At 40.8% G+C, this 13147-nt stretch overlaps 1 protein-coding gene and 1 long non-coding RNA gene across 3 annotated transcripts; one reads left to right on the top strand and one right to left on the bottom strand.

Annotated features, from left to right (window-relative positions):
• LOC308320732 lies at positions 1-1874 on the top strand. Its single transcript, XR_013964556.1, has 2 exons — positions 1-109; positions 1833-1874. It is a non-coding gene; the product is annotated as an uncharacterized lncRNA (long non-coding RNA).
• A 123-nt stretch (positions 1875-1997) lies between these two features.
• On the bottom strand, positions 1998-12348 carry tbrg1 (transforming growth factor beta regulator 1). Of its 2 annotated transcripts, none has more exons than XM_080771381.1 (15): positions 12029-12348; positions 11658-11830; positions 10724-10784; positions 10406-10488; positions 9545-9581; positions 8500-8562; positions 7399-7638; positions 7182-7252; positions 5979-6220; positions 5542-5678; positions 4907-5053; positions 4064-4161; positions 3255-3365; positions 3011-3162; positions 1998-2599 (listed from the first exon to the last, which is right to left on the bottom strand). In XM_080771381.1, the coding sequence occupies exons 1-15, from the start codon at positions 12116-12118 to the stop codon at positions 2511-2513; spliced, it is 1794 nt and encodes a 597-aa protein (XP_080627507.1). In that variant the 5' UTR covers positions 12119-12348; the 3' UTR covers positions 1998-2510. The 2 variants fall into 2 exon arrangements, with proteins under 2 accessions (XP_080627507.1, XP_080627508.1); XM_080771382.1 differs by having other exon boundaries at positions 10724-10781.
• Between the last annotated feature and the right edge of the window lie 799 nt (positions 12349-13147).

The following is a 13147-nucleotide window of genomic DNA, read 5'->3' as shown; positions in this document are numbered from 1 at the left end:
AAGTACGTTTGCAAATATAGAGTGGGGAGAGCTTGGCTGTGCTGGGGAAAGCAGTGCTGCAGCAAAAACAGCCATTTCTTTCTAACATGGTCTTGTCACAATACTGTAGGCCAGGGATACTCAAATAGATTTACCTGTGGGCCACATTACAAAAATGGCAAGGGGCCAGGGTCCAGTAGATAAAATTACGACATTAATGATACTTGATAACTTCTCTCTTTCAATTGCTTTATTTTCGCAAAATGTATCAAAGTACAATGTGCATGCACACAATATGTAAATAAATAAATGTGTTACATTTTCTTGCATAAACACAAAGAGCTGTTTCCATAACTGCACAAATTATTGCACATAACATGAGTAGCTGTTATAATAACATAACATAACATGAGTAGCTCTTTGCCTGCCTGCCTGCCTGCCTGCCTGTCTGTCTGTCTGTCTGTCCATGAGTAGTTATTTGTCTGTCTGTCAATGAGTAGCTGTCTTACTGTCTGCCTGTCTATGAGTAGCTGTCTGCCTGCCTGTCTATGAGTAGCTGTCTGTCTGCCTGCCTGCCTGTCCAATTGTCCATGAGTAGCTGTCTGTCTGCCTGTCTGAGTAGCTGTCTGCCTGCCTGCCTAATTGTCCATGAGTAGCTGTCTGTCTGCCTGTCTATGAGTAGCTGTCTGCCTGCCTGCCTAATTGTCCATGAGTAGCTGTCTGTCTGCCTGTCTATGAGTAGCTGTCTGCCTTCCTGCCTGTCCAATTGTCCATGAGTAGCTGTCTGTCTCTATGAGTAGCTGTCTGCCTGCCTGCCCAATTGTCTATGAGTAGCTGTCTGTCTGTCTATGAGTAGCTGTCTGCCTTCCTGCCTGTCCAATTGTCCATGAGTAGCTGTCTGCCTGCCTGTCCAATTCTCCATGAGTAGCTGTCTGTCTGCCTGTCTATGAGTAGCTGTCTGACTGCCTGCCTGTCCAATTCTCCATGAGTAGCTGTCTGTCTGCCTGTCTATGAGTAGCTGTCTGCCTGCCTGCCAGCCAGCAAGTTGGTTAACAGAAAATAAATTGTTATGGCTGAGTAAAATAAAATACAATAAACACAATTTGCCTGAAAATAGATTACCCAGCTATGACCTTTTTCATGAAAAAAAATGAGTAGTGATATGGCTGACTGAGTAAAATAAAACAATCTACCTGAAAATAGATAGCTATAAGTGAAGAGCAATTTCCGCAATTACCATTTCCGCAATTTCCATTTCCGCAATTTCCTCAATTTCCATTTCCGCAATTTCCGCAATTTCCATTTCCACCATTTCCTCAATTTCCGCAATTACCATTTCCGCAATTTCCATTTCCGCAATTTCCGCAATTACAATTTCCGCAATTTCCATTTCCGCAATTTCCATTTCCGCAATTTCCTCAATTTCCATTTCCGCAATTACCATTTCCGCATTTCCGCAATTTCCATTTCCGCAATTTCCGCAATTACAATTTCCGTTTCCATTTCCAACTATTAATGGCAGCTGGGTTTCATCATTCAAATAAAATAGAATTCTGTCCGTTTAGCTATAAAATTATGTCAGGGAATAGGGATACACAGTATATGTCTTTCATTTGCATTGCATCTCTCCCCCCCCCCCAAGCTTTTATTTTCGTTCGAGTAATAGTACAACTCTAATAGTATTACTTATAATAATGTAATTAAAGATAACTTCATTCAGATTTATTTATTTTTATTTCATTTTCCAGATCTTTTTTTCTTCTTTTTTTTAGATTTTCATTGGTGGGCCAGTCATAATGGTCCCGCGGGCCTGATGTGGCCCGCGGGCCTGAGGTTGAGTATCACTGCTGTAGGCCTACTTCATGAGAAATGATTAATAAATTATGTCCATGCCAGTCTGTATATCTGAGAAATAATTACTTGGTGTGTATGGCGGATTAATTATTTATGTGTACACATGGATTTGGGTGACGTCAGAGCCGATATGAGCATCTCTGGTACCATACAGTTCAAACTTTAATCAAATGGCATGTACTGCACCTTTCACAAAGGTCAGCAAGAGTATGCAGTTTGCCTGTATTTCATACAAGTGTGAGAAAACGAATCAAGTTCAGAGGTTGGAGGACAACAAAATTCAAGTGCCAGTATAGTATAGACTATAGACTATAGAATCATCAGCTGAGGGTTTAAAACAGCAAAGCAAAAGTCCAGCACTTCAGACACATTCAGTATATTAGCATTATCGTTCACAAAAAGATCTGCCGATCGAAAAGCTCACAACGCATCACAGCGGGATGTGTTGTGAGCTTGTAGATCAGCTGTAAATCAGGCGTTAGCCTTGATTCTCAAAGACATTGCATCCATGAGCTAACCCTAACCCAATTGAATAATATAGATTGAAAATGCTCTTAAAAAAAACATACTGTAAAGGTCACTGTTTTTAAGATTTACAAAAACGTTAAACATCACACATTAGAATGAAGTCCTGTGGAAAACATGAATGAGGCTTCCGGTTTCTGTGGACCAGAGTCTCAGGAGCTGAAGTATGAGGTAGAAGGCTTCATGTTTGGAGACGTCAGAGGGTGTTGATGAGAGGAGCCAGGAGACTGGGACCTTTGTCCTGGAGAAAGTAGAGCCTCAGGTTAAGTTATGATATACTGCCCAAATGGACAAAGTCAAATATCTTTGACCAAATACCTCTAGCGATACATGGGAATAATTATTAGTGGTTTCACAAAACTATTTACACAATGTCAATTTTAATGCCTATATAATCACTAAGTGGGAAGAAACGAATATTGGGACAGTCGGGTAAGTAAAAAAGACATTACTTCACTGTAATGCTGCCTTTAAAATCAGGAAAAGACGACACTTCACAATATCCATAACCCCAGACAAAATCTAGTGTCATTGACATAATATTTCCCAGCCATCAAGTATACACAACAGATGACGTAGGCAAAATAATACGTGGTTACGTGGTTAAAAGTATATTCTCCATAATAATACACAAATCTAATGTCTGACCAACCTGTGATGCTGTGTTCCGCCTTCACACTTTCATTGTCAAAGTCCTGGTGTCTCTGGTAGGCCTCAAAGTTGACAGAGGCATCATCTTCTGATAGACTGTGAGGGACTTGTCCGTCACCAGGGCGACACACCTCAAAACGTATCCACTGGTAGCTATGGTGATGGCACAAATAATTAATGTCAATTTAATTAGGATGATTTCATGCTCGTAAAAATGTCTACAGTAGTTGAAGAATGCAACTCACTTGCTGCATTTGCGTGCTCCGGGACAGCTCTGGATGAGGTTTTGGATGGTGGGGTGAGAGAACCCAAAGAAGTCTGCTCCTGAAGGCACGATGAGACTCACAGGCTTGGACCTGGAAGTAACTTACAGGTGTTGGCACAAAAGAGATGACAAGATGACCGCTCTAGTAGACAGGAATATGTATTATGTCCGTCATGCGTGTATTTTCATGTTTGCCTCAAATGCTTTACGCTAAATCTAATTACTGTATTAGGCTTTCAGAGCCAGAGTCTTAAAGGTTTTGTCTTGGGCACAAAATGTTTGCACGGTCATTAACAGGAGATCTGGAGCAGTTTAAGTGTCTTTCTAATTAATGCAAGAACTCACTTTATTTGCCTTAGGTGCCAGATAAGTGGTCTTCACACTTTCTAAAGCTATTAATTACTTGAGGCTGGATCAATCAGCCTAGGAAAATGTTGGACTCACTTCAGAGAATTAAACAGTGTTGATATGTTTTTCAGGCCTTCCATGTATTCAGACTTGGGGTAAAATATTGTTTGTCAAGGTATTTGATTAAGCCATATATATGACCATGTCTATTGGTCCGTTTGTGTTAGCTTTTCCGGGGCTAATCTTACAAACTGCAGGACCCATCATCAGATGTTTTGTGCATGCTGCAGGTAGGCCAAGGAAGAACTGTACCTCAAGACTTTTGTCACATTATGTATGATTTAAAATATTTAACTAAAACCTTTAAATGGAAGTGAGCGACAGTTGGACCGGGCTGACACTTTGCCCACATTTGGAGCACCTGTGAGGTGCAGGCGTTACCTGGCAGATGCAATGGCCTTCAGCAGATCAGAGTGGCATGTCAAAGCAGATGAGGCAACAATAGCATTCTGAGGGTCCTCCTCTGGCACAATCTCAAACTGTGGACATACATTCATGAGAAGGTTTCAAAGTAATTCAAGACAAACAGTATAGCCAGAGGTTAACATACCGGTACCTCTAGGATCTACCAGTCAGTCTTTATTTCTATTAGCAATTACATTATGAAATGCTATCAAAAGAATACAAAACACATTTTGACTTTGTTGAGTAATGAACTCTATATTATATATAGTACACACACACACACACACACACACACACACACACACACACACACACACACACACACACAGTATAGGATATTAGGTTTGAATGGGTAACAGACAGTTGTTACAATATATGAAGTACAATATATATTGTAGTACAATATATATTGTAGTACAATATATGACTCAGTCATGATATATTTGACATTACTGCCAACGGTTTTCTAAAACAAAATGAGGTCTGTTTGATTTGAAGAAACAACTTGGATTCAGTTCATGTCAGTATTTTACTAATATCAATTAGCAGATTGAAACTTGCTTGAGACAAGCGCAACCCAACACGCTAAATATACCACACTTGTACAATGAAGTAGTGGTTGATCAGACTATGATTTTGTCTCTTAGGAAAAAAATCCATTATAATTTAACCTAAAAGCAAAGTGCAAATTGCCCTTCTTTTCTTTGAGCTGCATTTCATATCATGAAAGGTTCTTCATGTCATGAAAGGTGCTATATAAATAATGAACATTTCATGACATTATTATCATAATTATTACTACTACTACTGTGTGTGTACCTGTGGCCCAGCCCCCCCATCCTTGATTTGGCAGGTGTAGAGGCATTGCTGGTCTGGACTTTTCATACTCGCAAAGACACGTGTGCTGCAGAATCCCACTGGATAGATGGCACACTGGTCATGGAACAGCATTCTGTCTGTGATGATCTGGACAACAAACGTGTTAAATCCAAGTGTTATATTTGTGCAAGTAAAAGAAGTATGTGTCACGATGAGATAAACGTTCAACATTAAAATGTTCCATGATGCAATTAAGTAAAGAAAAACCCTACGTCTGACAAAACTAAGTTCACCTCCAAACACAATTAGTATTGAGGAAGGAAATTATGTTCCGTTAACCTTTCACAAACGTTATGCTGTAAAGTCTGGCAGTTTAGCACAATAGAATAAATCACATCTACAGTGTTACTAGCTGTGGATGTTTCTTGATTCTAATGTTATATATAATGTAACCTGCAGTGGGTGCAGTAGTCATTAGTCCTACAACTACAACCTATCTCAACCCTCACCCTAAACCTAACCTCCTACGGGGCAGCACACCTAAACCTAACCTTAACCCATGTCTAACCAATGACTAGTCTAAACTAAGTACGCACCCCACCTGCAGTGCTGTATGTCAGAGCTGAGACACTGACCTCTCCTAAGCTGTAGACGGTTAGTCCTCCGAGTACGATAGGAAAGACTGGACGCCCAGAGGAATCCAGCACAATGGGCTGCACTAGCTTGCGAGAACCATCTGTTAGCTTTCTCTTCTTGGACATCTTCCTTGGAACTGAAGAACACATGAAGTAATAAAGGACAAATATTGGACTTTATGTTCTCAGCACTTGAGTTTTGCATCATAAAGCCTAATTTCTATTTTATTGTATAACCATGTCACTTGCTGAAATAAATGTAATCATCACAGAAAACTGTTAGTTATGAGTCATTAGTTATTGACGGCAAGCAGCAAGGTAGAATGATTAAATCTAAATTAGCCACTATGACCATTGTCCTTACTCCTTTCTTCTGACAATGTACTTAGTCTTATTTATGATGTGTGAATCAAAATGTACAAAACCACAGTCCTCACCCTCCTCCTTTCCATTCTCCTTGCCTCGTTCTCTCCTTTCCTTCTTGGGTTTTTTCTGTAGCCCGTCTTCAAGTGTTGGTACCCCTGAAACCAGGTTATGATCCACGGAAAGTGCACAACTCCCAGAGGGTCCAGAGGTTAAGGCCACCACTGGCACAGGTTGGTGAGAACTGGTGCTGGGAGTAGGCAACAGATCCCCCTCTGACACAGACTGGTATTGCAGCAATGACTTCAGCAAAAATCTGGAAATCAATATGAACTTAAAATTAGATTTTTTAAGGAACAAGCTATAAAGGCTTACTGTAAACACAACAGGCCTCTAAATTGGGCTCTCCTGAAGAGGGTACCAAATTCTAGCTGCCTTCTAAATGGAAGCTCACACTTTCTAGCCCTAGCACTGCGACCATGTGTGAGGGGGGGACTTGGATTTACTATTCTCTGCCGGGTGGCAACTCGAACGGGGCCGAGTCGACTCAAGCGAACTTTGCAACGTTCGACACAGCAACTCGCTCACTGGGGCAGCGGTGGCCGAACGGTTTGCGGAGCGGTCTTGATATCGGAAGGTCGCTAGTTCGTATCCCCGGACCGGTACCTTAAAATGACCACCGCTGAAGTGCTCTTGAACAAGGCATTGAACCCCTACCATGAAATGTTCTATGAGCAGGTCCTGGCTGTAAACAAGTTCTTGAGCTTAGTCCAGTTACCCTGGGTAAACATAGTAACTTTCTTTCTTTCTTTTCGCTTTAGCTCGCTCGGTGGTGTCTCTTGTGACTCAAGTTCGCTTGAGACGTCTAAAACTTTTGGGCCAGGGGCGAAAGTCCCTCCCTTCGTGGGGCAGAAAAGTATCGCTTCATTTGAGTCTGAATTTACTCCAGGAGAAACTGGGAAACCAATTTCAAATCTGACTTCAATCATTAGCCCTAATAAACCTCATGTAGTCACCTTTTCAGATTTGATTTACACATATTAATTCACCTGCAGTGTCGCAAATGTAGTGACACAAAATCCATGCAAATGTCTAAACCATGTAGAGTGCATAGTTGTATGCAACAAGAAACATAACGAACACTAATGATTATCTTGGGATTCAAATACTGATTCTGACATTTAAATGCTTTGTGGAAATTATCAGCATGACTGGAACCAATGTTTGACAAATCAAATTGCTTCACAGGAACTCCCTATTGTATAATCAATTCTCACCTGCGTTCTTCCTTTGCTCTAACAAACTTCTCCTCTAGGTGAGCAACTTCATCGCAGAGGGCCGCATTTTCCTGTAGGCAATCAATTACAGACAGGACATTTTGAAAAGTTTCAGTACAAATACTGAAAATAAAAAACAGAAAATAATTAACCACTATGTATGTAATAAAGTGTGCTTTGTTAGCTATATATAAAATAACGGTCAAGTATCACTCACAAATATCATTGCCCGTGCTGCTTTGCGCAGCCTGAGGTACTTGAGTCTGTATTTTTCATTCTGGTTTTTGCGCTGCTGAACTTTCTTGACCTTGGGCTTATGCTCGCAGGAGCTGGTGGGGGAGGGGAAGGCGGGCATGGAGGTAGCAGAGCCAGAGCTGGATAGCGCGGTCTGGGGAGGGGAGCCCAGGAAAGACTGGGTGGGGAAGGCTGCTAGGGACTGCTGACGTTCCTCATCCGTCTGTTATGTTCATGCATGGGGGAGAGAAAAGGAGACGGCATGAGAGTGAGATAGTGGGGAAAGACAGGCGATAAGCACTAAGCAAGTAGAGACAGAGGAAGCAGCTGGAGAGAAAGCCGATTCAAATGCAGCAGCACTGAAATGGCCTTTGTGACTGTATGAGAAAATGTCCAGAGTAAGATGGTAAATATGAAAAGAATGCCTTGATGCATAAGAAAATAAAATTATAGCATAACAAATAATCAAAAAAACAGAAAACATCAACTTAAGAAATTCACACAATACCTGTTTTACTCTTTATTTTTTATATCTTACCTGTACGCATCTTGTTTCTTGGTTATTGTTGCTGCTACTACACCTGCATTTCCCCTCTGGGATCAATAGTTATCTTATCTTACTATCATCAATGAATCTCTGACCTTATTCTTATGTTTAATCTGTAGAAAATACTGTAACTCTGTGGATGACTATTATTTTCACCATAATCACACGTTGGCCATTTTTTTGCTAGTATTAAGTTAATGAAATAATGCCACCCCGCAAATATGTCGTGAGAGCAAAATGGCCACTGTGAATAACTGAATATACTATTTAATTACAGTAGTTGTGTGACCTGTCAGTCAGTGGCTATGACACACCACAAGGCAACGTTTTGGGAAATATACTGTACATGATGGACAATGCCCACTACAACAATGAACAACATGAGCAACAGGGTACAAATTCCAAATTTGGAATGTTTAAACGTGTTTAAAGCAACAAGGCTGAAGTACTGTAATTCAGAAGACACTGCCGTCCAGTAGAGTTTCCCAAAACATCATTATGTGCCTCAAAGTTTGTTTGGAATCCTAAATCACTCACCAACAGTGCAAAGACTCCATTTCTGTTCTCAATCCTCTTGAATCTCCTGCTGCCTTTTTGTGTCTGAAACATAATGGGACACCAGGGTATGGAGTTGGGAAAACCCTGACTAAAGCTACTCAATGTAGACCTGAACTGAATCTTGAAAGTCAGCCAAATATTGTATTGTTTTAAGGTTTGTGCATCAAAGCCTTAAAGCTTTAAGAACTGTCCCATGGCACTGAGACTGAATTACAATGTTACAAGGTGAGGTTATGGGGTAATGTCAGAACAGGTACAGTGAGACGACCACACTATTAAGGCTTGTGGCAGGCTTGTGGAGATGGGAGATGTCTACCTGTTAACTGCAATGACGTATCTGCTCTCAACCTCTTTCTAATAGTAAATCTGGGTTTCTGTGTTCACAAGAGATTATATTAAAATAGATCCTGTGTATTGGTACATGTTAACACATTCCCTACCGTTACTATAGGCGGGATCGTGAGGTCAGTGCCAGTGTAATGCGAGACAAACGCAGAAGAGACCACTTCCGCCCGACCCAGAAGTGATAACCCTACATATTTGAGCCACATCCTCATTCTAGGCTGGGCATCAACGTGCGATGGATTAACTTTCTTAGCGCGATCAAAGATTAGGGTTTTATAAGGTCCCAAAGATCGCAGTTTGTCTCATTTTGAGGAGAAAAAGGACTATCAAGTGTGTGCGTGGACGCGTGCGCGGCGAATCGGGATGTAGGTGATTCTACCATGCGAGTAAAAAATATATAAATATATAATTTTGAATGCTGGATTAATGCTTATTAATCAAATCTCGTAATCTCATGGATGGCACAGTGGGGTACAGTAGCTATTCACGAGATTATCTCGTTCTGGCGCAGATTCGGTTAGTTTACATTTCTTTCACTAAGTAAAAATAACTGATGAGTAAAATATGAAGAAAATTAAAAAAAATAAGAAATCATGAAACAATAAAGAAACAAATGCAATGCTGAAGTGCAATAGACTGTACTCGACACCAGAGGCCGCTGTTACATCACTGGTCTTACCTCACGGTACATAACAGCTTCCAGGCTTGACTTTGCACTGCCCAGGGGAGAACAGATGCATACAATTAATATATATATACATACAATTATAATATAATATAAATATATAATATAAATATAAAAACAAATAGATATGCAAGTTATATTAACAAGTAAGCATTGTAGGTATATTATTGAATTTAACAGCTTTTGGTATCTCCACACATATTGAAAGGCACCCATTTAGACTAGTGATTCCTCAACCTGTGGGCCGGGGCCAACTGGTGGTGGGGCGTGAGGATATTGCAAATGGGCCACCAAATAATTGTCAAAACACTAAGATTGTAATATTACATTCATATTTAGAAAAAGATTATGTAAAAAGAATGTCATGGTAGTTTTTCTTTAAAGCCGGTTCCGATTTGGAGCAGGTGCGTGTTTTCACTGCGATACCAGTAAACAAGAACTTAAATATACTACGTCAGTTCCAAAGAGCCATCCGACCACTTAGAACGGCAGCCGGTCAGACGGGTGGGCCGCAGACGCTTCTGAAATGGTCATGTGGGCCCTGATCCCGAAGAGGTTGAGAACCACTGATTTAGTCTGTGAGACTCCGAAACTCTCCAACGAAACACAAATACTTATGCAAATTCTGCTTGCGTGTGGTTAAACTCCACTATGTTTTGTGGCACATCTGAATTACTCACTGGTACGAGAAACATGGTCACATGCCACGTGGGACGAGCCACCCATTGGCTCGCCTTGAATCAGTCACTTTGTTTCATGTCTCTCATCCTTCAAAACATTTTATTCTTCTGTAACAATTGAAAAGTTTATCTGATTGAAACACTAGCCGTTTTGCAAGTTAAAAAAAAACTGTACTTGGATTGAACAAGTCCCCTGTCGATGATTCTTTGTTTGATCTCCTTAATGTGCATTGGCCGCCCAGCTTCCTCCAAGACAATCTAAAAGGAGAGAAGAAATAAAAATAATGGTCACAGATATCACTTTTGATAATTCAGCCTTTAAATATTATCACAGAAAACGTCCTTTTATACGTTGAAGCACATACTGTCAATACAGATTACAGAATCAGACCGCATGCAATTGATAAAGAAAATACAGAAAGAAATACGAGTACTGACAGGCAGCATTTTCTGATATCCAGTGGAGTAATGAAACTCTTAAGAAACAAGGTACCTGTGCAGCATCAAGCCAGGTGAGGTTTGGCTTCTCTGCGATATCACTTTGCGGTTCACTGCTGACAGAAAAATAGTTTCGTCAAAATACTGTAGACACAAAACCCTGTGTACCTTTTCATGTACAGGACCAACAACAGCCTTTACAGGAATTTCCGTATTTGTAATATGTAAAATATTTAAAATGTAATCCATCCATTTCATTTTTTTGAATGAAACACCTAGTGACAGGTGGGCACGGCTGGGGTAAAGAGACTGTAGCTACTAGCTGTCCCAAAGATGGGTTTCTGACTGTAATATTTTATTTTATTGTTTATTCTTTTGAAAATATGTAAATTGTGAATGTATTTTTTTGGTAACAAAATGTATTTGCATGGTGACTCTGAGATAGTGCCATCCTGTAGATGGCACTATCTCTGCATTGTGGTCTGTTTCATGGGTAGGGTTCATGAGACCCTATTCACCTGATTACAAATTAATCACCTGTTGGTTTGGGCTAGCCACTTCCGTTTTTTATGTGTGCAAAAAAAGGAACAAGAACTTGACATCTGTGCAGAAGGCGCACACGGTATGTTACCTGTCATTTTTACAATTAGCTTCCAAAACTTTCACAACATTTCTTGACGTAAAGTAGCTCATAATGTGGATTTTTATGAAAAACGCTTTGCAGTTTGAAAGAGGATAATTCATCCTGTTATTTAAAAAAAATCTAGTGTTGCAAATTGCGGATAGCTGTCAACAAGGACTTTCATAATTCGTGACATTTATAAAGCTTATAAATTTGTTTTGAGTTGCGGTTTTTCACGGTTGCCCCCGACATGACCAAAGCTTTATGTAGGGTTCCGAGAGGGGCTAGACCTGATCCATGACCAGATCCACAAGTTAGAAACGTTGCCAGAACAGCCAGGCGAATAATAAAAGAAGTTGAATGACACCTTTCAAGAGTTTCGGAGGTCCCTGACAGAGTTGCCATGCTGTCCAAAGCAGGGAAGAGAGAGTAGTTTCCTTGTCCATCCGTCTCAATCTCGGTTTCAAAATTGGGCAGGGTGTTAAGAGACTCCATCGGAGACAAGGATGAGTCTCGACCCTGGACGCTACTTGTAGAAGGCTGACAGAAACACACAGGAGACGCATAAAGTTATTAATCTATCTCCACACAGCACACACACACAGATACCAATTCGATTGGCACACACATAACCTCACGTCACCAGGCTTTCCACCTCGGAGGAAATAGCTCTCTCTCTCTCTCTCACACTCAAGTCTCACACACTCACAGACAGTCGTCAGATAGCAAAGACCTCACCCCACTCCTTTCTGTTCGCGTTCGCGTCTGCTCTTTTCCATGTATCATCGGAGAGCCTTCACTGGCATCCATTGCATTGTTTACATGCATGCACACTTGATGCTAACGTTGACTGTCTTGCCTGCTAAGCTAACGGATCCTTCTTATTGAGCTAGCCATCAGCCATGGTTAACATGATTATGACACAGTCAGTCATGTCATAATCAGGCTATCTTTGTGCGTGGATGTTGCGTTTTCAACTCAACAAATTACTCGTTTACTGCTGCAAGTAGCACATGATTGTTTAAAGGATAGACAACGAGCCAATGTTGACGTTGAATATCACTCAGGAACTAAATAATAGCCGAGCCACATTTTCGGTGGAGCACTTCACTCACACCGGATATCCCGTCTCATACTGGGCAGCTGTAGTTCTTCATACAGCGAAATGTAGTTTGTTTTTGTCTGAAACGCGCATCTTCGTTGTACTGGCGCCGAGTGATTTTAATAAGTAGGCTATGCACAGAATGCAGATAAATTAAAAAAGTCTCTTGCACACATAAAGGCGACAGGTAGGCCGAAATAGCAGAACGTGGGGGGAGGGCGTTAACATTTGGGAGCCGGAGCCCTGCTGTGCATAGACATATACGAGCGCACTCGCCTATTAGTTTGCATTGCACAGTGCGCTATTTCCGAACGCGCCCATATATAGTTAGTATGCTGCTGTGGGGCAACTGATACTACTGGAAGCCCACAGTGGTGTCTGCCGGGAGCTTTAAATGAATTGTGGCAATTTGCACAATGATAGCCCTGGTTCTTCACTCTCGTATTAATCATCATGGCAGTCATGTATCAGGGCTAGCACAATGAGTACTTTTACTGGTGGTACTACTGCCAATACTTTTGTACTTTTACTGGAGCAAATTTTTAATTTCTGTCTTTTATATAGAGTATTACTACATTGCAGTATTGATACTTTTACTCTAAGAAATGTACTTTTTCCAACACTGCGTAAAATACTTTTAAATGTTATTTATCATTGCTGTCCAAAAGATTTTCTTTTTTGTATGAGGCAGTTCTACACAGCAGTGGCACAAAGTATTGTGAGCTTGTAGACCGGCTATTTTCAAAATGTTTGCC

This window comes from Protomyctophum bolini (assembly GCF_963924005.1).
Source record: "Protomyctophum bolini genome assembly, chromosome: 9".
In the NCBI taxonomy this organism is placed as follows: Eukaryota; Metazoa; Chordata; class Actinopteri; order Myctophiformes; family Myctophidae; genus Protomyctophum; species Protomyctophum bolini.
Note: the sequence above shows the minus strand (reverse complement) of the source record. Positions and strands in the feature narration are given on the sequence as shown.